This window comes from Anolis carolinensis, chromosome 2 (genome assembly GCF_035594765.1).
Source record: "Anolis carolinensis isolate JA03-04 chromosome 2, rAnoCar3.1.pri, whole genome shotgun sequence".
NCBI classification, from domain to species: Eukaryota; Metazoa; Chordata; class Lepidosauria; order Squamata; family Dactyloidae; genus Anolis; species Anolis carolinensis.
This window is the reverse complement of record NC_085842.1, coordinates 295,477,925-295,502,547: the sequence shown is the minus strand read 5'-3', so window position 1 is coordinate 295,502,547 and position 24,623 is coordinate 295,477,925. Positions and strand designations below refer to the sequence as shown.

Genomic DNA, 24,623 nt, shown 5'->3' with positions numbered 1-24,623 from the left:
GGGAGATGGTGGTGGGATATAAATAAAGTTGTTGTTGCTGTTGCTGTTGCTGTTGCTGTTGCTGTTGCTGTTGTTGTTGCTGCTGTTGTTGTTATTATTATTATTGTTCATTCAATTTTCATCCTAAAATGGAGAATGGATTTATCGTGACAGTGGCATGAAAACCACCAGCTTCCACTAGTTGTATTAGAACAGAATTTGTTTATCTAAATGAAAAGTTTCTCCCATTACAAACAACCCCAAAAATGTGAGCATCAGTTGAACATAATGCATATTGCAGAATGCAAGTGGAAGGTCTGCATGCTTGATTATGTATGTATTATTGTTATATCTACCGAGTGTATTTCGTAAATGATATAGGTATGATTACTTTTTCCCAATAGGTTTTTGTTCACTGCATCTTTCCAAAATTAATTGAAGCTACTTTATGACACAAACTTGTGCACACATTTCATTGTGATAATGAAGTGCATTTAACAAAGAGAAGTGATAATATGTCACAAAATCTCTTCCAATGGAGAGGATTTTACTTCAATATGTTAGTGCTTGCCTAAGTAGCTAAATTAAAATTGCTGTGAAATGAGAGGTTAACAACTAGGTTCATATTCGTAGGATAATAATTCAGAAATATTTGAAAATGCCAATGTGGCTGTACAGTAAATTTGAGGAAGAAGTGAAAAAAATGTACCAGTAACCAGAAGTGCCACTAAATGAATAGCATTCAAGAGATGCGATGAGATGAATCATTAGTCGCTTGCAGCAATAGCAGGAAATAATACTTCATTTAATTGCTTACTCCTGCTTGAACCTGGCACATTAGAACAGTGTGTTCCCAGAAATGCATACAGAATACACATGAATCCCTGCAGCTGCTTAGTCTATAGGGAAAATAGGGAACGTATATATGTATGGCAATAACCAAACCCAGGTGCTAAATTAAGCCTTTGAGGTTATTGTATCCTTCATCCTGATTTAGACCAGAGCATGGAAATGTTCCACGGTGGAAAGTTTCTAGGAATTGTTGAACAAAGGAAGAACTTGCCCCGGGTGTAGCCTAGATGCACAGATATACATCTGGTTTCTACAACATGTACTCTTCAGTCTCAACAGATCTATTCATGGGGACATAGTAACTATCTGGCAGGAGTTCTGTATGTGAGCTAGTCTGTAAACATGGCTAATCTGAAACAGGAGCCGTCTTGATTTGATTTTCTTGGAACATCATTCTGAAAACCAGCAGAGATTGAAAGTATCAATGCTCAAATGAAAAGGAAGGAAGAGGACAGAAGAAAGACAGTGCTATGATTTTAGATTCACTGCAGCAGGAATTATGATTAACACTATGTTTTTAGTTTGAATGTTCTCTTCCAGTGATGAACATTGTCATTTAGGGTTACAAAGAAGGCAGGAAGAAATTAAACAGGTCAGATTATTTTTAAAGTGGCATGGCTACAGAGACATTTTTGTTCAATTAATGTGCAGGAGCACTTTTGCTATTATTTTAGAGCATACTTGTAACTAATAGAATCCACAGATCTTGGACTTCATTATAATAAAGATTCTAAATTGCTGTGAATTCATCAATACAAAGATTCTAGACTTTGCAAAAGCCAAAGAAACTTAAAAAACATGATGATAATGAGTTCTGAGTCTATACAAGAATGAGGAGGCTTGAATGCCATTTCCAGCAGCCAGAAATTGCTTCCTCTGGCTATATCCTCTCAATATGAAATTGAATCTTACATAATCCGAAACAACAGCTGCATTAGTAATTCTTTAGGCAACCCTGTATGCACTTACCAAGGAATGAATTCCATTTAACGCTCGTGTGTTTCACTTCTGAATAGCTATAATTGGGATTGCAGTGTCAAATCATATTTATGAGTAAGGATTTTGATTATTGTATATACTTATTATTTATTTATTTACAGCATTTATATTCCGCCCTTCTCACCTCAAAGGGGACTCACAGAACATATACAAGACAAACATTCAATGTCATTAGGCATTCAGGACAGACCACAGATAGAGATATATGTCAGCATTTTTCCAACTTCGGTGTTCTGGAGGTTGTGCTCGATTCCAGCCACAGGAGGGTGTTGTTGTTCCATCCGCTCTGATGATGAGCCCTTGATCACAAACTTTCCTCCTGTTTGATTGCCAGCATTTCTGGTATTTTTTTATGGTGCCATAAAATACCTCCCCATTTAAGCAATACCTAATTTCTCTATTCGCAGCTCATATCTGTTTTCGAAATTCTTAGGTGGACAGTGAGCTGGGCTGAAGGTCAGATGCTCACCCCAACCCGGGTTTGGAACTGCCAGTCTTTTGATCGATAGAGATCTATTGCTGCTGGTGATTAACCAGCTGTGCTAAAGCCCGGCCCTGTGTATAAGTTGAAAAAAATTGACCCACAAGTCAATGTGAAAACAGATTATGATGATGGCTCAATGAACTCTATGTTTCTCATTATTTTGGGCAATGAGCAGCGCTGGCCATTTTTAATAGATCCTCATGAGGCTTGGCAGGTGAAATGTATCCAGTAAGCTCCTAATAAAAATAGAACCATGGTGGGGTGAGGCTTATGTAAGAAGCAAGCCCCTATTAAAAATGGTCACTGCCATCCATTCCACCCCAAACACCATATTCTTTGGGCTCCCCTGCAATGCTGCTGAATGATGCTCAGATTGAAAAAAAGATAATGAAGGAGAGAGGGATGCCTTTCTTCTCTGGTTTGGGGCAAGGGAGGAGTAATGGGATGGGAGTGCTGCTTCCATGTCTTGCCATTGCAAGAGGGCTTTTCACCTCCTCCTCTTGTCACTGTTTTGCACTGTGCCCCTGATAGAGGCATGTTGTTTTCCTTGCTCTTCTTGCCACCTCCTATTTCAAGCCATATTTTAATTATTTTTCTTAATTTATATTCCATTCCCTAACTTTATTTTTTATAGATGCAGACATTTTAAGATCTGCAGTACAGTTTTCATTCATTCATTCCTGAATTGTGAGTCCCTTAAATGATCTTGTTCTCTTTAGTTTTCCTCAGTATGTTCCCAATATGCATTTTAAAAGAAGAGGAAAGGACTTGTTTGTTACATATCCCTAAGCTTTATCCATGGCTCAACACAAAATCCATAACAATGGGCCCAAATTAGACATAAGGTCAAATACAATATTCTTTTAACTACTGGTCTTAATTCTTGCCTTCTGATTTTCCTGCTTTAATTCTCTAATCATCTGCCTTTTCCTGGTTTGAGTTTCCAGACTTTCCAGATTGGCTGCATTCTGTATTTTCTTTTTTCCCCCATTTGGACAGACAGATTTTTTTTTTCTGAAAAGGCATTGTTCTGTTTCCATAGAACTGCTTCCCCTTCAGTACTTTAACAGGTAGATGGAAGAGTGAGAGTGCAAGACAGGTGTGTGTGTGTGTGTGAGAGAGAGAGAGAGACGGGGGAGGGAAGGAGAAAATCTAGTGTTTGTAGATCTATTGATATGTATATGTGTAAGTCTGCTGATAAAGATATACACAATGTTTTTGGCAGCTTTAATCTTAACCAGTGCAGACTGATGAATCTAAGTCTAAATTTTATTGTGAGTCTCAACCAGTGTAGACCCACTGAATCAATTGTTGACTGCTAAGTATACAGCTAGGCAAGTCCCTTGATTCCATTGCTAAAAACCAGATTCTAGTTTTAACAGTAATATTGCTTTAGTTGTTGCAGAGAGGTCAGGAAGGCTTGCATTATTCAGTGCATCTATCTTCTGAAAGATTTACAGTACAGGTTCCTATTGACACCAGACAGGTCAGCCAGAGGGCTTTCATCAATTCATTGAGAATATTGCCTCTGCCTTCACCGAGAATACCAGTTTGTTTCATCTTCTTAAGACGAATCTTTCTTGTCAGTGAAAAAAAATCTGTGCTGCGTGTGTCTAATGGTATTATTCAACCTAAGAATGGAATAGTATTATTCAGCCCAAGAAATGAAATCCAACATCATGCAATCTGCTTGAGCAATGGGACATTTCTCTCCTCTCTTTCCAATAGATTCAATGACCCTCTCTCTCACACACAGTTCTGTTCTCAAGAGTCCCTTGAGCTTCAAAAGCAGATTTTAAGGGAATACATCTGTTGGTGATGTCTGTTTTATAGTGTGATAGAGTAACTGTAATCCATCCAAAGAAACACAAGAAGAGGCAGGAAGGTGTGCATGTGTGTGTCTGTGAGAAAAAGAGAAATTGTAGATGGAATTGACCTTCATAGTTGGATATAAAAATAGTATTAGAATATAGTTCTTATGCAACTGAAGCACACTTCCCAAATAAGACATAAGCGATGAAGGCCTATTAAATTTTATTGATCAACAGTGCTGGAGGGATTAGGAGAGATGGGGACAGGCAGGTTGACAGGTGCCTCACAAAGAGTTCTCTTTGAGGTTCATTTTTATTTCTGCATTATATATGGCTGTTATAAGACGAAGTCCTACAGTGTATGAACCCAAACATAATTTCTGCCAGAATCAAAACCATTCATTTCATTTTCTAGTGAAAATAAATACCACTATCCTAAATCGATGAGAAACATTATCTCAAGATTAATGGCCATGTAATCTTTTTGTAAGAATTTAGCGTCACTTAAGATAGATAAAATGAATAATTAAATAAAACTTCCCCCAAAGTCAAACAAATAAGGATCCATATATATATTTTTAATGCCTTTGTGTCATTTTCTGTGAAGCCATGATAAAGCTTGCAGCCCTGAATGTAACACATTTCTCTCTGGAAGACAGAAGGTAAATTATTTTAATTAAATCAGCAGGCCTGAGAGTGCTTTGAATTTTCTCCTGGAACATGGAGAATTCATATCTTGTCACCTCAGGAACCAGAGCAATCAATTTTTCATCCTTTGCTAGTTCTCTTTACTTTGTTGTTACTGTGTTTTTGCTGCCAGGCATGAAAAGTTACTTGTGGGATTTCTTTGTGCCATCCACTTTGGTGGATGGGGAAAACTAGTTGCTTTTTCTGCTGAAAGCAGTAAAATCTCTTGGACCTGGTATGCTATTACAGTCAATTTACTATACACAGAATAAAATACATTTAGCACTTTATCTAAATAGGAACAGAGGCTTTTGAGTGTGCAGCAAGACCAAAATCTACGATTCCATTGTTTGGTATCAATGTAGGCAGTTTTTGGCAATCTAGTTTTAAGAGCATACTTTTACTCAAGGATAGGGGACATGTGGTCAATGAGCCAGAGACAAACCATGAACTGTTTTAGTAGCCCCTAAGACTCTAAGAGGGTCCACATTTTCTGATAGATTTTTCAATGACCTTTTTACCCCCAAGTTCTCCCAAGTGCTCCCAAGGAGAGATGTGGGAGCACTTCTGGCACATTTTGGGTCCATCCTATGCCATTTTACAGCACTGGCAACAAGGACACAGTTGCAAAAAAAAAAAAAAAAAAGGGGGGGGGGAGGGCTGTCCTGGGGCTAAATGCTGAGAGAGATTGCCGCAAACCCCTATGGCATATTAGGGGACATTTTATGGGAGGTGGGCTTGCTAAGTGCAACAGGACACACATTAAGGACTTCATGACACAAGTAAATTTACCCATCACACAACAGTTTCACCACATTTCAGGGATGGAGTCCACAGGATCCCATCAAACAATGCAATGGTGAAAGCATTGTAACAAGAATACAGGAGACTTCCCATGTCCTCATTGCCTATAACGGGGCAAGGGCGGGTGGAAGCCGGGCAGTGACGTTTTCCCCTGTGTGATGGGAAAGGCATAGCTATGAGCAATGTGGGCTGAAGGGTGACGAATTCCCCCACTGCCCGTTGGATTTGCCATGCTGCTTGGTGAATCCTCCTGCTATCACCCGTGTTGGGCGACTGAATGTGATGAGGTCCCAAGAGGCCCATCGTAGCTTTCTAACACCTGATAGTTTCCCATTCTGGCTTTAATTGCATAAGTAAGCAGATTCCTGTCCTACTTTGTGAGTAGGGGTGACCCAAAGTGTTCTCTTCCACGTATTATATAAAATCTCTTTCAGCTGCTGGAAATGAAATAACAGAGTTGCGGTTACCACATTAGCCCATGAGATATCTACCTTCCACTTGTCCTAATTTGACAGGAACAGTCCCCAGTAATTTTGTGCCATCCTTCTTTTTAAGCTCTATCTAAATGGCCATGTTTCTCTTTCCTTCTCCCACTTTCCCCCTTCATCCTTGGCTTAGTTCGTTTGCAGCAAACTGAATTCAAAGTGAAAAAGTTGTTTGTACTCAATTAACTTAGCAGTAAGCAGTAGGCTTGCTCAAATAATTCGATTTCCCCGTTACCCATTATTAATTCGTTATTTTCGTTTGTTTTGAAGCAATATACGACCTTGATTGTCCACATGTCTGGATATTGCGGTTTCGAATCGCGAGAGGCCGTTTTTCGTTATGTCGTCGTTTTTTTCGTTAGGAAAAAACAGCTTTTGCAAATCACCCAAACTCCCACCATTCAGGCCCTTTCCTTTTGCCCCTCAGCAAAAGGGGCGTCACGGGCTCAGCCAATGGGAAGGGGCGAGGGGGAAGGAGGCCGAGGAGGAGGAGGAAGATGGAGGGGGGAAATGGCCGCCGCCGCCACCTCGCCTCAGCTCAGGCCTGGTGTCTCTCTGTGAGGCGGGAAGGCGGCGGATGGAGCCGGGAATGGAGAGACCGAGAGAGACAGAGAGGGGCCCGGCGGTGAGGTTTTGACGTCTGTGCGAAGCTAGGCAAGTGGGGTTTATATATCTGTGGAAGGTCCAGGGTGGGAGAAAGAACTCTTGTCTGTGGGAGGCAAGTGTGAATGTTGCAATTGGTCACCTTGATTAGCATTGAATAGCCTTGCAGCTTCAAAGCCTGGCTGCTTCCTACCTGGGGGAATCCTTTGTTGGGAGGTATTAGCTGGCCCTGATTGTTTCCTGTCTGGAATTCCCATTTTCTGGGTGTTGTTCTTTTACTGTCCTGATTTTAGCTTTTCTGTAGCTAAAAATGCATATAAAATTGATTCTATAGGGAGGATAAATGATTGGATTTCAACTCCTACAGCTTGGCTTTCTCTGCCAATAATGGTACCCATCTTGGATATTGTAAGGGATTTATTATTATTATTATTATTATTATTAGACCTTGCTCCCAGGAAGGTGCCTTCGCTGTGGCTCCCAACTTATCTATCTATCTACCTTTCCACATATTCTCCACATTGTGTGTATGTGTATGTATATTATATATACATGAGCCCCGATGGCGAAGTATGTTAAAGCACTGAGCTCCTGAACTTGCAGACCGAAAGGTCCCAGGTTCAAATCCCGGGAGCAGAGTGAGTGCCCGCTGTTAGCTCCAGCTTCTGCCAACCTAGCAGCTTGAAAACATGCCAATGTGAGTAGATCAATAGGTACCGCTCTGGCGGGAAGGTAATGGCCCTCCATGTAGTCATGCCGGCCACATGACCTTGGAGGTGTCTATGGACAACACTGGCTCTTGGGCTTAGAAATGGAGATGAGCACCAACCCCCAGAGTCAGACATGACTGAACTTAACGTCAAGGGATACCTTTACCTTTACCTATATATACACACACACACACACATATGCAGGGACTATACACAGTATATATCACACACACACCAATTTAACAAAGTTTCAGCCACAAAAACAAAGTTTCTGAAGTAGAACAATGACTTTCACAGTAAAGACAACCCAATTTAACAGGAAATAAGACTTTCAAACCAGGAACAGATTTCTGCAATTATTAAAAAATGGTTTATTATAAAAGCTATGAAAATTCGCCAAAAATCAGAGGATAAGGGAAACGTTCCAAATTTTGGTGAGCTATCAGTGTTAAATGTGTTCTACCACTGTACCAAGTTTGAAGAAGATCACTCAAAAAATGAGGGTGGGAGAGTCCTGTAAAGTCCTCTCCCTCTGTGCTGTTTTTGGGAATTGCGCATGCGCGTCCGCCATTAACGAATTAATTTAGAAAATAACGAATTTTCGTTAATTTCGAAATTTTTTGGGGGCAAAATTCGGAAATACCTTCAAAAACGAAACGCTGCCCCCCTCTACTTTTGCAACGAGTTTAGAATCAAATTTTTCGTGGATCGATCAAGCCTAGTAAGCAGTGGGGAGAGGGGTGGAAACTCATCCTTCAATGGGCTCAGTCAAAAACAAAATTTTGTAGCTTTTCCAGCTTATGTGTTCTTCCGTAATAGTATTTTTCCCATCTTGACCACTCTCTGATGTTGCCTGGTCACACATATCTAGTTTTTTGTCTGTGAAATTCTGAGAGACATGGGATAGAATTTTAGGAACGCTGTTGTTTTGGACTATAACTCTTCAAATTGCCTGGACATACTTGGCGGGGGGATTTAGAGAGCTGTTGTCACCAATGTAACTTTCCCTGCCCAAATACTGCTGCATACTTTCCAATTTCTATCATTAAGCAAAAAAACCACTGCTCTGCAATAAAGGAAAAGAAAGCTGTAGTCCTTCAGACAAGAAAGCTAGCAGAATCAGCTCCAGGTGGGAAGAAGCCCTGCATAAAACGTCCTCGAAAGTTCACTTGAGTGTCCTTTGTGGAGATGGAGAAATCAATAAGGTTTTGGTGTGTGCCAATATTTACTTCATTTTATCTTATTTTTTTCATTAGTCTTTGTTTTGAAAAATAATAGTAACTGCATGAAAATGTCCATTTATTCTACTTGGTCATTTCCCTCAATATACACATTCTTTACACACCATTTCCTAATATGTGCAACAATGATGCTGTCTTATGATTCCAATCTCCACATTCGTCTGAAAAGCTCTGGAAGTTAGCTTGCCTTCTCTTTTGACTAGTAGAAGTGTGTCTGGCTATCAATACCCTTTTTAAATTTGAGCACTGGCAATTAGAGGGGCAACTAACTGGCAGAGAATTTACATCTTAAAAAGTAATTTTTGCCATCTATCATGGCTGCATCCTTTGAGTGCTTTGAAACAAAAAGATTACTGATTGTTATTATTATTTTGTTGCTTGCCCATGGGGCATCATATTCTGCAGACATTTTAAAGATCTGCTGACAAGTCAGCTTTGCCAGGCTATGATTGGTAGCAACTGGTAGCTTTCATTGGATTTATAGTTTGGTGAGGCACCAGCACTCTTTGGCAGAGAAGGCTAAAGATCTTGTGATGCTACAATTCCCATGACCCCATAGCATTGGCAGTTTAGAGAAATGTTCCAGCATTCATCCTATAGTGGAGATGGAGTGATTAATCTACTCCAGGCAATAGTCTGAACTTGAAGGGAAATGCACCATGGACTGATAGGCAGTAAACACGTCAACAGACCACTGCTATCAGTAGCATTGATATATATGGTGAAAAGAAAGAAAGAAAAACTAGAAGCTGCATTATCCGATTTTATCCATCTTTGCTGGAGCAAACATTTTGCCAAAGAGAGATGTTTTTCTTTCAAAACCATTTCAAGAAGGTTGTTGGAAATTTACTTTTGCCAGCGGCGTTTCCTTTGTGCTGCCTACATCTCATCTCAGGCTTTTGCAGCTTTTGAAGCACAATAAAACTAAACTGCAGAGGCTTTTAAACTGGAGGTAATAAAGGGGAGGTGGGGGTGGAGATGCAGACAGTCTAGGCAATTGATCTTACTGGTGGGGGATTCTGGGAGCTGTAGTCAAAAATAACTTTCCCAAGCTCTGCTCACAGTTATGGAGTGACCTTCTATCCAGTGGCCATCATCCCCATTGTTTTTGCAGGAAACCTAAAAAGAAATCCACAAGTAGAAGGGTTCCACTTACAGGCAAAATAATTTGCAATGAATAAGTAAATTAAATTATATTGAACTGGTGATTTTATATTAGAATTCAAAATAATTGAATTCCTGCTCAAAAATATGAGTGAAAAAAGGATGATCAGAATGCCTACCCCATTATAGGTAACATATGTTTTTGTGAGTCATGAAAACCTATTGGTAGCTATGAAAATGGTGTGTCATCTCCCCCCCAGGTAATGTTACACTTACAGACATGTGAGTGAATCCAGAATTTAAAAAATGGAAATGTCGCTTCCTGTGGTTTATGGTTTGAAGCATCTCCCATTCCACAATGAAATATGCCAATAGTCCCTGTCTTGCAACTGATCCAAAAATGAAAATTTCTAGACCTACTAATGGGCTCACACTGTAAGAGATCTGAGTTACGGGCTTTGCAAGGTTACCATGGTGACCAGCACATCTTTTGTAAAAGCCATTTGTCGTATTCTGATTAACCACAAATTCTGAAAGAACTCAGCATGCTTCCAGAGAGAGAGAATGTATGATGATGGCTACTGTTATCAAAGGAATGGTACCTTCTACAGTAAAATATTTAGTATTAATGAAACTCTGGCTTCTTTGCTGTGTGGCTTTTCTTGAGGTTACCTGGAGTGGCACATCTATGTGCCTGTTTCATTTTATTTCATTTTATTTGGTGTCCTGTTTAATGTCCATAATAACTGAAAATATCTCAATGATATACTTTATGTACCCTCTCTGTTCTCCTTCCCCCAGCTGATAAAGACATTTTTGTTTAGACATTTAACTGAATCATTTATAGTGCTGTATTCCACTTTAACAGTCATGGCTACATCCTAAATGGTAGAGCACCTTCTAAAAGGCCATTTCTTCCTGAGTGAAAGCCCTCAAAGGCCTACAAAACCCAAGTGTTTTAAGCGGACCCATGAAAGGATGGTAAGGAGGGTGCCCATCCTCCTACATTCCTACTGCCAATTATGGCGATGGCTAAAACCTTCAACAGTTTTCTTTTAAACTAGGTAATTTGCATGGCAAGTTTGGGAGACGTTTGAGGACACTGGGGTTTCCTAAACAAATAATGCAATCTTCAAGACATGCACTACCCAAAGTTTCTGCTGATTCATACAAAAGGAAGATTAAACTAGAAATAGTCCATAGCAAAAACCTCCAGATAGTGGGCCTTCTAGCATCCAAAGTCAAATCGTCTTATTGCCATCCAACAACTGGACACTGGCTGGGGGATTCTGGGAGTTGTAATCCACTGAAAGAGTTCTTTGAGGCTCAGCCCTCTTCTGTGTATAGCTTTGGGATTTTAAGAAGGAATCCTCTTGGGTTGTTTCTTAATATTTCATCATAATAAAAATGTGTTATAAATGTATTTGCTACATTCAAGAAAAACACCATACATGGATAACAATTTGTCCAGTTTCTTTTGCATCTCCAATGTCATCATCTACTTGTACTTTAGTCATTTTCTCTCTGATTCAAAGCAATTATTAGATGCCTACCATGTTGTTTTCTGGGAGCTTATTTGCAACCTTTATTCCCATTTGCCTTTGTGATCACCATCAAATTCATGCTGATGAGGTTAGATGACCTAATAGAATTCAGTTCTTCCTGGAGTTCTATTTCTCACCGTAATATTTATGGCTGATCTGTTCCTTAATCCAGGCCAGGCTGGTTAAAATGTTCTGGACTCAGTACAGATAATCCATCCTAGGTTTTTCTATTGGGTGTCTTGAAGACTAGGATGGTTGGCTTGTGTCCTTGGACAGAAAAGGAATTATATAGTGATACAGCTGGGATCCTTTAAGCTTCTGTGAATCTTTCATACTTTCAAGAGTACCAGGTCTTTAAATGAAATACTTGTCCTTAGAAATCCTCGGCAAAGGCAGAAGAGGAAGGCAGAAGCAATATCTTCTTTGGGGGCAAGGAGGACTGTCCCCAAGAGAAATCCTGAACATGACTTCCTCATATTTACATCAGAATTATTGTTTTATCATTGTGATGTGGAAGCTGCTGCATGTATTTGGTTCCTATGCTGCATTGATAAACTATATCAAAGAAACAACAGACAGGTAGATGCCTTCACCAGGAGATGGAAGTACAGTAGTAAAATTGGAGGCAATTATTAACATGATTGTATCCAGATGCCCTCAGCCTCAGTACTATAAATTACATTGTTTATTTATTCAGTTCTGTGCATTAAACTATTATTGAACTGAAGTTTTTAAAATGTAAATCTTCTAAGTCTCCTAATTTAGCAGAGAGGGTCCCAACTTCTTCGTAGTAGTAGTAGTAGTAACCCGCCCTATCACCCCAAGTGGACTCAGGGCAGCTTCCAACATCATAATAGGCAAACATTCAATGCTTATATAAACAAAAGTAAAAATGTAAACAGAAAAACAATACAATATATTAGGCAGTGGATTAAAATAAACAAGTGCATCAAATATAATTCACATATATCTGACTTTTTACTTGCTTAAAAATGTCCCTGTTTTTCTCTTATCATCCCACTTTCTTCCTTTGGGATCAGCTTAATTCTTTTGCTACAAGGAGACTTCAAAGTACAAGAATAATTTGCACTCAATGGGCAAAGGTAGAGGAGTGGGTGGAGTATTGCCCTTTCCAGTAGGCTCAGGCAAAAGCCAACAGTTGTAGCTTCTCTGAGCGAATGTACTCTTCCTCATAAACAACACAGGCCTGCAAAATTGGGGGTTGTACAGCCTTTTTACACTGGATATATAGAGATCTGGCATTCTAAATCCAAAAGTGCCCCCCCCCCCCATTTTATTTTGATGTTTTTATTTTGCGGTATATGACTTAGTAAGAGGAAAAAGAGGAAAAAGCCTAAACAGTAAGGAGTTAACGTCTTCTTAAAGACTTTCAAAACACGTTAATTCACTCATATGAAACACAAAAAATCTATTCAAAAGTACTAAAAGAAATTACACTGACACAGTAGTGTGCCTTAATCAAAACTGAACTGATAAAAATATTGAATTTGTAAAAGAACTGTGTGTGGCATTAAATTTGTATCGCATTTTCCAAGTTTTGCACCCAAACAGGCATTAAAAACAGCTGCAATATTGGGGGGTAAGGTTTTTCATTGCATAACTGTTGTTATCTTGATCACACTCTGATATTGTTGAAAGGTATGAAAATGGGCAACCAATAACATATGACCTAGTCTGATCTCAGTGGCAAATAATTTTGGACGGATTGCCCAGAATATTTTGTTTCCTGACAGGAAATCAAAATGAATATTCAATCCATTGCGGAGAAAGACATTGACTGAACAATCTATTTGCTATCCTTTAATTGTATGCAGAAATGAGATCAATCTTTTTAATTTGTCCTTTTCTCTCTCTCTCTCTTTCTCTCTCCTTTAAGGTCAACCCAAATAAAAACATACTCTTGGGATAATGCCCAGGTTATTTTGGTTGGCAACAAATGTGACATGGAAGAAGAACGGGTAATCTCTACTGACAGAGGGAAGCATTTAGCAGAGCAACTTGGTAAGAAGAGAAATCATATGTCAGTTACTGTTTGCTGACCTACTTCCTCTTCCTCACTCCAAGATTGGTGTTAAAAAATGTTTGCCAAAATAAAGTTTATTTTATTTAGTTGTATATGTGTTTGTTTTGTTATGTGCCTCCAAGTTGACTGACTTATGGATGATGTATCCTAGGGTTTTCTTGACAAAATTTAGCCAGAGGAGGTTTGCCATTTCCTTCCTCTAAGGGTGAGATAGTGTTAATTTACTCAAACTCACTAGCAGAAAATAGAAATGACTTGGATGATGATAAAGGAAAATCAAGGCAGAAAATACAAAGGTAGGGTCAAAATGAACATTAAGAAAACAAAAATAAAGACTACAGGTGATTTACATAACTTGAAAGCAGATGCTGGCAATGTTGAAATAGTACAGGATTTTCCATACTTTGGCTCTGTCATTAATCAGAGTGGAGACTGCAGTCAAGAAATCAGAAAGAGACTAGGACTTGGAGGGTAACTATAAAGGAACTAGACCAGATCATAAAGTGTCAAGACATTACTCTGAATACTAAACTTAAGATAACCCATATCATCACGTTTCATATATCTATGAATGGAATAGGATTATGAGGTGACTTTGAGGTCTCTCGTTCATAGGGCCACCATAAGTCAAAGTCAACTTGAAGGCACTTAACAACAACAATACTTAGGGACCTCCCTCCCTCCTTCCCCATCAGACGAAGGCAACAGGACAAGGCGTATTGGCACCCTGTCCCCGTCATATGGGGGAAAGGACAGCAATGTGTGTTGCCGTGTTGCCCTTTCCCCCGTCACATGGGAGAAAGGGCCCTAAAATGTGGGTAGCTCTATTAGAGCTACCTGAAAGACCCTTATCTTCCCATCGTGGCCGAGGAAGCGTCTTGCAATGCTTCCTCAGCACTTCAAGCATCAATGGGGCAGGACCTGCCAAGCATCATGTGATGCTGCTTGGCAGACCCCATCCCCAAAGTGCTGCAAAGGGGCATTTTGCCCCAGTGTGATGAGGTGGTGAAGCAGGGGATTCAAATCCTGATCACCAGACACTTAGTCTCACACTCAAACTGGTATACCACTCTGGCTCTATGTGCACTTATCCATTGTAAATATTATTCCTTCCTGTGCCTCTTTACAACCCTATTCAAACAGATTTCAGGCAACCCAATTCACCCTCTCTTTGTCTAAGAAAAAAAGCGTTCTGGAGAGGCTGGGGGTTAAAAAACAGCTTAAAGGGTAACCATTTCAGTGAATTGTTTCCTTTTAAGTAAGCATTTAATAAACTACCAAACTAAATTTAAATTTTTTATAAAAAAAACAAAACAATGTGAAGACATTTTTGCATTTCTAGAAATAGTTTAAATTTACTTGCAAGTCAGGAGAATGACAGGTCCAGATCCAGGCTGGAGAATCCATTTATCAAGGGTGATCCCCAAAGTGTAACCCCTCAGAATTCTGCTGTTGTTCCTACAATAGTTCTCTTTCTGGTTTGGGTTCCTGGGCTTGGGGTGACCCCTTCAAATGTAGACTAATGTGGGTTCTTTGTTTTTGGTATGCATTGCTTCTGATGTGCTTGAATGTGATGATATAGCTGCCTGCTTCCTCCCCTATTTGGTTGCCCACTAGTTAAGTCCTAAATGCATTCTTTGTTCCAAACCGATTTGCTTTTTTGCTTGTATTGGCTCTTCTATTTTTTTTTTTGCTCCTTATTCTAGGATGGAATTTGTCATTAAAGAAGAGAAAGAATGTTAAAATGACTACAGTGCTTATGTATGTGGGCTTTTTGTTTTTCCTGTCTGTTTCATTAGGTTTTGAATTCTTTGAAACAAGTGCCAAGGACAACATCAACGTGAAGCAGACATTCGAGCGACTGGTGGATATCATCTGTGACAAAATGTCAGAAAGTCTGGAGACAGATCCTGCCATTGCGGCTGGTAAACAGAACACAAGACTAAAAGACACCCCTCCTCCACAGCAGCCCAACTGTGGCTGTTAATAGAATCATTGTCAACAGAGGCAGCTCCGGTGTGTTCTTTTGCCAATAGAGTATTTACATAGGGTCTATATGCCTTTATTTATAATGTCTTACTGGTTCATTGGGGGGAAATATGTCTTCTTTAACGTCCACTGCTGGTACAGTACGTGCATAGAGTTATTTTGTGGGATGGATCACTAAGGCAGAAGGAAAGGACTCTCCAGTTTTTCTTAGCATTTGTCCTCTGCACGTAGATGACTATTTGGTCTCTTCCCTTACATTTCTTTTTTCATCCACATATATCCATTATCACTTCAGCTGGTGCTGCAATCTCAGGCCCAAATTTTGTCTGGATTTTAGTCTTCTTTCATCTTTGTTCACTTAATGCCATTTTATCTTCCTGGGATGATCCAGTGGTCTAGAAGTAAAATTTCTATTATTGATACTCCAAATCGGGGCTAATATTGCAGGAAGCTAGAAATGCAAGTTCAGGTGTCCCTTCCAGGTAACTTGTCAGCATTTGCACTCCTTGGAGAATGTCCATAGCACAAGGTGACTGTGGACTATTAGTTGTCCCTCTAAACAACAACAACATGGAGGAAATTTTAGATTCTGCAGATACAGCTACCTCCCTGTCAAACAACCTTCAATGTGAGGAATGTCTTATTTTGGAAGCAAGGCACAAAGTTGTCTAGCTTTCAACCATGGTGCTCTTGCAAAGTCTGACTGTTTAACTCATTTTGTCCCAGGACTTTGGATCATCTTCACTGGGATTTTCTTTATTTTGAAGGATTTTCATATATTGTCTAGAATGTACTCATTTCAGTCTAATACAGAAAAACCATGTCAGATCTTCGATTTTTGGTATCCTGTGATGCCCCAAATATATAATTCGTAGGCAGCCAGATGGCAGATTTCTTCTTCTTCCCAGGATACTATCGTGTACCGCATGGAATATAGCTACTTACACCATAAAAAGCAAAGCCAAATGAATACTACTGCTATCATTCATATGCTTATTTTCTTATGAACACAAATATAAATTCCAGAATATTGTTACTGTAGTCATTAGATACTTGGTGGAATGAAATGTATCCTCATCTGATCATGATAAATATACCAGATCTCAGTGAAATGACATTACAGAATAAATGGAAAAGATACCATAAAACAATAAGAACTATACAAAGGAGAAATTTATACAAACATGATCTCTGATTACACCCATGAGAGCTCTGATCTTAAAAATATCATTTCTGATTCTTTCCCCATTGAAACTACCAATAGTAAATATAATGAAAGTACTTATTTGTAAAGTTATTTTCTGCCAAAAGTCACTTGCACCATGATTCGAAGCATATTTCTTGTACCAGATACACCCAAGCTCTTTTGGTGCCTGAGACAGAGCAGTGACTCACACCATCATTTTCACAAGTCAAGGCACATATAACATCTAATAAGTTGGACCATGAGACTGAAAATCCTGGCTCTCTCCCTTGACAGTAAGAATAAGTGATACATTGGAGAACTAATAACTTTTTGCCATTCTAGGGCAACCAGAATTTGTTCCCTGAGACCTTCTATCACTCTCCCTAGAAGTACGGCTGGCCCTACTGCTTTGGCCCAGTGCTTCTTACCACATCTATGGAAATGTACTTCTCACAGAATTTCCTCATTATGCCCTAGGATGGTAGACAATTGAGATTTTCTATGTATGGTAGGCATTCCTTATATGCAAGTGAAAAATTACCCATTTCATGCATGGATCTCTGGATATAAGGGAGGTTTGCAAAGCTCTGCTTATGAAATTCCCTAATCTCGTTCACTTGTGCAGGTTCAAAACTGCTTAACTAACATCTGACACTAGTTTGCATAAAAAAATAAGGAGACGTTACATATTAATAATATGTTGTCAACTCAAAAATTATAGAGACATTGAAGAGTTTTGCGGCAACTTAAAAACCTGACATATTTTGATACTTAGTTTTATGGACCTCAACCTACTAAATGACTTGAAGAAAGATGGAAAAGGGAAGGGGTAAGAGAGAAATGGAATGGAAATGCAAAAGGTACAAGCAAGTGATGTCTGTTTAATTGTCTGGCTATTCAAGGCTAAGAAAGGCACCCTAGAACAGTGGTTCCCAACCTTTGGGCCTCCAGGTGTTTTGGACTTCAGCTTCCACTGTTCCTAACAGCTGGTAAGCTGGTTGGGATTTCTGAGAGTTGAAGTCCAAAACACCTGGAGGCCCAAAGGTTGGGAACCACTGCCCTAGAATGTAGCAGGGTTTCTTTCTCAGTGGAGATAACTCGCATGCTTATCTCAGAATAAAAACATATGAGGACAGATCTGGGCCGTTACGTCTAAAACTCTGTTTGCCCCAGAGTATGTTGTTGATTAGTTTCTTACAGCTTTTAATGAGAACATCACAATTTGGCAATGTTTATTGGTGTCCCCTGAAAATACTGTAATTTTTAACACCTCTCTCACCAATTGATTATGAAATCACTGAAAAACAGAGAATAACAGGACAGAATGCTGGTATTTTCAATGCATACCCTCTTATTCAGATATTTATATCTAGAAGATCAACTCAGAAAATGTGCTTCAGTTTTTATTTATTCAATCTTTAGTACTTCATCTGAATTATAATGGTGAAATGCTTCTAAATTCTAAGATTATTAAGTATTAAATGTTTGTGGTTCTTTTCTAGATCGTCTTTAATGCCATTCTGATATTGTTCATCAGGCAAATGGTGTTGAAGGATGAAACAAATAGGTATAGTAGCTGATGGCTTAGAATATAAGAAAAAAATGTAAGAAAATGGTCCTGGAGCAAAACTAAAGATATATCTACTCCAGTGGTCCCCAACCTTTGGGCCTCCAGGTGTTTTGGACTTCAACTCCCAGAAATCCCAGCCAGATTATCAGCTGTTAGGAACTGTTAGGAGGCCCAAAGATTGGGAACCACTGATCTAGTCCAACCTTCTAATTCCACTGTGACCAAGTAGATGCCTGTGGGTGCATTCTGTCTGGAGCTTCTATCAGAGTGGAAGTACAGAATTTCTAGGAACAAAGGATTCCCATTTCAGCTCCAATGGGAAAATGTACTCCAGATGCTAGCCTGATCTTTCAGTACCAGCTGAACTATAACCACCTGGGATGCAATTACAGCCAGGCTACTGGTAAAGCAATTCCTCTCATAGGCCAAAACTCCTTTGTCTCAAGCTTCTCTTTGCTTCCTGTATGCCTATTTAGTTTCACACCTAGGCAACTGGATAAGACACATGTCTTGAATACTGTAACATAGACAAGCACACAACACTAATGAAGTCTATTTAGTACTAATACATCCTATTGGTGGAGTTGTAAAATTCATTTTGTTAAGTTACATGAAATAGTTCATTCTATAACTATAACAAATGTGCCTATTTTTTGGAGTGCCATTCGTTCAGGGTGGCATTTTTATTTTTGAAAAGAAAATACTACTTTTTACGTCTGGTTTTTGGTGTCCTAAAATATGGAATCCCTATCCCGTCCTTTCTGTTGAAATTGATTTCCTCTATCTCTCTCAGCTGCAATGTAATGTAACTCTTACTGAAACTGTTTGTTCCTTGTGCTTTTACGTAGGGCATTTTCCAATGAGTAATGCAATGGAGGTACTATTTCCTTCTGGAAAGAGTCACCATATGTTTCCAGGTTTCAAAAAAAAAAGGCACTCCTGGTAAAAATGAAATCTTCTCCTCAACTAAAGTGGCAGTGGCAAATTGAAGTATTATCTTGACTATTAACAATGAGGTCTCTTTCAGACTAGACAGTTATAGCACTTCAATACCATGATTCCATCCAGTGGAATACAAGGATTTGTAGTTTCAGTGGGCATCTAGTAATGTCTGCCAGGGAGTTCCAATGTCTCACTAAACTCTAAATCCCGCCCTGAAATCTTTTGCTAGAGAGAAGGAGATTGATTGTGCAGTGTGAAAACTATACTCACATTCCCAATACATGAGTCGTCTCCTCCCCTTTGGGACTCTGGACACCTAAGACAAAATCTATCTCAAGCTTTGTGTCTGCCCACTACCTGAATATTCTTTGCCATGGATGGAAGAATTCAACTTTTGTAAAACCTAGTCAAAATACTCTCTCCATTGTAGATACAGTAAACTACTTTGCCTGAGATAAATTGGAATAAGCCCTCCATATATTGCATAGAGAAACTACCTGAACAGCTAGATCTCTGTGGCCTTTCCAGAGCATGAGTCTGAAAGATTAGATTTTCTTCCCAGTCAGCTCAGCTCTGTTACATCCAGCTGTACTGCCTGCACCTTATTTATTTTAGGAATGAAGTGCTATTTTATGGTGCACTATGTTCACTGGAGTTTGATCCTAACTTGCAGAATTGTTTGATGGTTGTGTTTTTGTTTAGGAAACTTAACATTGGTGCAGAATTTATCTCTTGATACAATTTTTGTCAGTCATGGACAGTTAGTAGATCTAGTTTTCAATGAGCATGTTTTATGTGATGGCACTGTGTAAATGAGTGTCTTGTTGAATAGGGCTCTTTTTTCCACAAGGTACTGGTATGCATATTCATTTTGCATGGTTCAAACACCATTGTCCACTCTGAGCATGGCAAGTTTTGCATAGGTCCCATTCAAACTATGCCCTCATGACAAGTCTGTGGATCATTCTGGATTGTTCCATGTTGAATTTTCAATAGATATACTCTGTAAAGATGGTGTCATTTTACCTTTATGGGCCAAATCTTGTGACATCTGTATTCTTTGGGATAAACCAATGCAATCATAGACTTACAGCAAACATCATAGTAACAAATGGTGCCTAATATAGCCAGACCCCCCCCCCCACCCCCACCCTTGCCCTCTTCTACACTGCCAAAAGCCAGATCCAGAATATGTACTAGACCGCCAAAGGTGGTTTTGGGTACACAGAGAGCTGTAGAGATGAAAGAGGACTATTTCCCTCACCATAATTCCACCAAGAGAAGCAATTTTATTAGTGGAATTACATTTTTAGTTTCTGGACATGGAGTGACAAGATAGTGATGGTCATAGTATGTGATGGGTTTCCTAGACGTGGTCAGATTCCCATATTGTTTGTATCTATTTTTATTTTAGAAAATCCAAAAGCTGTTGGTTCTCAGGTAGTTTAGAGATGCTGGTAAAGCATGGCTTATATTATTTAGTTGATGCTCTTAAGCTAAGTAGATGGTCTACAGTAGTGATGGGGAAACAGCTCTCCAGCTGTTAAGGTCTACAGTTTCCATCATCTCCACCCAGCTTGACTACATAGTAATGGAATGTGAGAACTGTACTCCAAAATGTCTGAAAGCCCAAAAGTTCCTCATTCCTTAGCTATAACATTGCACTGTACTAAGTTGGACTGGATGGCTCTTGTGGTCTCTCCCAACTTTATGATTCTTAGAGTGGATCACTTCATTTTGACTTGACTCCTCTGGGAAGAGTTATGACACAGCTGGTTTGAATAATCATAGTTTCCATTTTTAAAAATTGTGTCAGGAGTGAATTGAGAATATACTGCGTCGCTTCTGATGTGATAGAATCAGCCATCTACAAAGACGTTGCCAGGGGACACCTGGATGTGTTACCATCCTGTGGGAAGCTTCTCTAATGTCCCCCCACAGGAAGCTGCGGCTGACAAGACAGGAGCTTACCCTGTCTCGTGGATTTGAATTGCCGACCTTCAGGTCTTCAGGTCAGCAGTTCAGCCGGCACATTACTCCACTGTAGCGCCATAAACAAAGCTGAGAAATGCTAGGAAATTCCAAGAGCTGTAGTCTTAAAAAAGTAATTTTTCAAGCTCTTTCCAACTTCAGCAGACCAGTGCTGGTTTATTTCTAGCAGACAATCAGGTCAATATTGAGATTTCATTTTCTGTCTTTATTTTTTTCACTCATAAGAAAATGTTGGCCTTGCCAAGATTTTCCATGTGCAAAACTTGAAATCAAAATACAACTCAGAGGAAATGTTTATCAACATTTTCCATCACAAGTCAGATCAATGGATTTTTACATTATGATGGTTAAAATTTGTTCATTGTATCACACAGGAATATTCACTTGACCAACATTTTACCATATTTGTCATACCAGCTCAGTTCGTGTATTGATTTTGTTGTTACAAAATCAATTCATTTCCCAGGTTTTTCCCTCTTGTCTCCTGATTCCTGATTCCATTGCATTGTGGAACCTGCCAGGAATTTACTCTTAACACTCACAGATACCTGTAGTAATTTCACAAACTGTAGGGTTTGCATTGACAAAGACAGCAGAATAGATGGCATGCTATTTGGACACAGCCAACTGGCATTTTAGGAGAGAGAAGACATACCCCAACCCCCCAGCGATTTTATATCCCTCCCTAGGGCTTGCTTACCACTCATCATGATCAGTCAACATCAATGGGTAATCCTGACATGTACCTTGCAAACTAGTGTTAAATGGAAACTGTGCTGTAATTCCTATTCAATATATTGTTGGTAACGTCAGCTACTGTGTTGTGATTCAGTTGGACTGTCAGAATGTGTGTACTATTTAATAGTGTTTGTGGAACAGAAGTGTCTTAAATGTTGCATGAAGATGTTATAAAAATAGATTTGTTTTCTATTTTTGAGCACCTCTAACCTGAGGGATCATGGGCCAATAAGTGCAATATTTAATGACTTACTCAGTGTATATAAACCTGTGTGGAAGCGAGAAGTGCTGTGAATGTGTGAGATTCTGCTGCTGCTAGTTGAAGACTGTGTGGCTTATTTAAACAATTTCTAGTAGCTGTTAAGTGTCTGATAGTCATGTTTATATACCATATATAAATGCTATGAACAAGTGTCGTGCAAGAATATTCTATTCCTGATTCTGTTAAATTATTTTTCCTATATCAGATAACTATAAAAAGAAGAGATGTCCATATGTTTCCTTCTTTGCAAGTGCATGTCAATTTTACTTCTAGAACAGTGTCTTTAAAAAAAAAACACCAAAAGATTGTGCTATAAATAAAAGCAATGAAGAAACTTATTTTCAGTCAAAAGAACGTTAATGTTTCTTGATCAGTTTGTATGCATTTCTGAGGCATGCTCTGTAAAAAGTCATGTACAGGCTGCCAAGAAAATCAGTTTTCTGAGAAAGGTCATTAATTTCTACAGTATTCTGGGGAGTTTGTCAACTTAATAGAAGAACATCCCTATAAACCAGCATTTCTCAACCTGGGGTTCCAGATCCCTGGGGGAGGTTGCGAGGGGGGTTCGGAGGAGTCACCAAAGACCAGTATTTTCTGTTGGTCATAGGAGTTTTGTGTGGAAAGTTTGGCCAAATTCAATCATTGGTGAGGTTCAAGGGGCTCTTTGATTGTAGGTGAACTATAAATCCCAGCAACTACAACTCCCAAATGTCAAGGTCTATTTCCCCCAAACTCCACCAGTATTCAAATTTGGGTATATTGAGTATTTGTGCCAAGTTTGGTCCAGATCCATCATGGTTTGAGTCCACCATGTTCTCTGGATGTAGGTGAACTGCAACTCCCAAGCTCAAGGTCAGTACCTACCAGACCCTTCCAGTATTTCCTGTGTGTCATGGGAGGTCTGCATGCCAAGTTTGGTCCAATTATATTGGTGGTGGAGTTCCAAATGCTTTTTGATTGTAGATGAATTATAAATCCCAGCAACTCCCAAATGACAAAATAATCCATCACCCCCTCCAACCCCACCAGTATTGGTGCCAAATTTGGTCCAGTGAATGAAAATACATCCTGCATACCAGATATTTACATTATGATTTATAACAGTAGCAATATGACAGTTATGAAGTAGCAACAAACATAACTGTATGCTTGGGGGTCACCACAACATGAGGAACTGTATTAAGGGATTGCGGCATTAGAAAGGTTGAGAACCACTGCTATAAGCTATTCTTTCCCTTCTAAAGAAACATACAGTTTGAGCTTGGAAGTCTCACAGTGAAGTATCACTTGGCAATATTTCGAACATGGGTTTGACACCAGGGTTGGAGCAAAATCTTAGCATTAAAATAGTGGAAAGCGAAATACTTTTTACAAACATCTATCATGCTGAAAAAAGTCTGTATCAGAACATTACTTGTGACTCATTCACAAGACAGATGTGTCTTTCCAAATATACAAGGACAGACACCAAAGGCCATCCATGACATGTATTTGTACTTCCCTTTGAACACAACGGCTTTTCCCACATGCATGTTAGAAGGACCCTCTGAAAAACATGTGAAGAGACATACAGTTTTCTCCTAAACATGTTTACTCAAAACAAAACTTGCTTGGTTCAATGAATCATATTCCCAGTTTAGTATGTTTGGAGCCTAAAAAGATGAAGAATCCAATCACAGGCATCCCTTTACTCATAGAACATCCTGCACTATTCATGAATCAGCAAAATATATTCTCAGGTAAGTTACGTACAGCATGGCAGGCTAAATCACTTCCCAGTTTATACTTCTATCTACTTCTACATAAATCCTGAGTTGTTTCTAAATGTATATTTACCAGAGGAATGAGTTCAAAATCACATTTTACCATTCAAGACGCATGAAAGATCATTCATTCAGTAGGCAAAATGTTCATCCCAAGTCATCCTCACTACATAAGGGCCCTTTCACCTTGAACAATTATAGCACTGTGGTTCCTGGGATTTGCAGTTTATGGATGGACTTTTAGAATTTTCAGCCAGAGAGCTCTAGTGCCTCACCAAACCCCAAACTGCAGGTTTCATAAGAAGCAGCCCTAAAGTGGAATCATGGGGCTATAACTGTGAGTATGAAAAAGCTGTACAACCTGATAGGTCATTAAGGTGCATATATTACACATGAGCAAATTAGGCTAGTTCTTGCCCAAGATCACCCCACAAGGTTGAAATAGCATGTGAAGCTGGACCAAAGTTTACTGCACTACACTATTACAATATAAAATTTTGCAGTAAAACTGGAATCCTTCAGGATTGCATTGGGTGGTAATACTTAGGCCCTTTTCTCCAATACTTCTATGTGTATCAAATGTGCACTCCTTCTAAAAGTCTTGTTAGTAATTGGTTTTATGTCAGTCAACCCAGTTACTGATCTGCTGTATCATGTGTGGTTTGATTCCAAGCAAGTTCGCTAGAAGATAAGTTGATTTATCAGCCTCTGGACAGGACCACTTCTAACTGCACCACTTCCAACTTCTACACTGAGGTAGGCACCTGTGGAAGGCTAAGAGACAACATCACTATCTTAGTACACTCACATATCCCACCACAAATAATCCCAAAT

At 39.3% G+C, this 24,623-nt stretch overlaps 1 protein-coding gene across 3 annotated transcripts in view; it reads left to right on the top strand.

The window, feature by feature from the left end:
• rab3c (RAB3C, member RAS oncogene family) overlaps positions 1-22,364 on the top strand; it is a 158,880-nt gene extending 136,516 nt beyond the window's left edge. For all 3 annotated transcript variants that reach the window (XM_062972394.1, XM_008102880.3, XM_062972393.1), the window contains exons 4-5: positions 13,201-13,325; positions 15,147-22,364. In XM_062972394.1, the coding sequence (XP_062828464.1) occupies positions 13,201-13,325; positions 15,147-15,334 (313 nt within the window). In that variant the 3' untranslated portion in view covers positions 15,335-22,364. The remainder of the gene's footprint in view (positions 1-13,200; positions 13,326-15,146) is intronic.
• Positions 22,365-24,623: the final 2,259 nt, after the last annotated feature.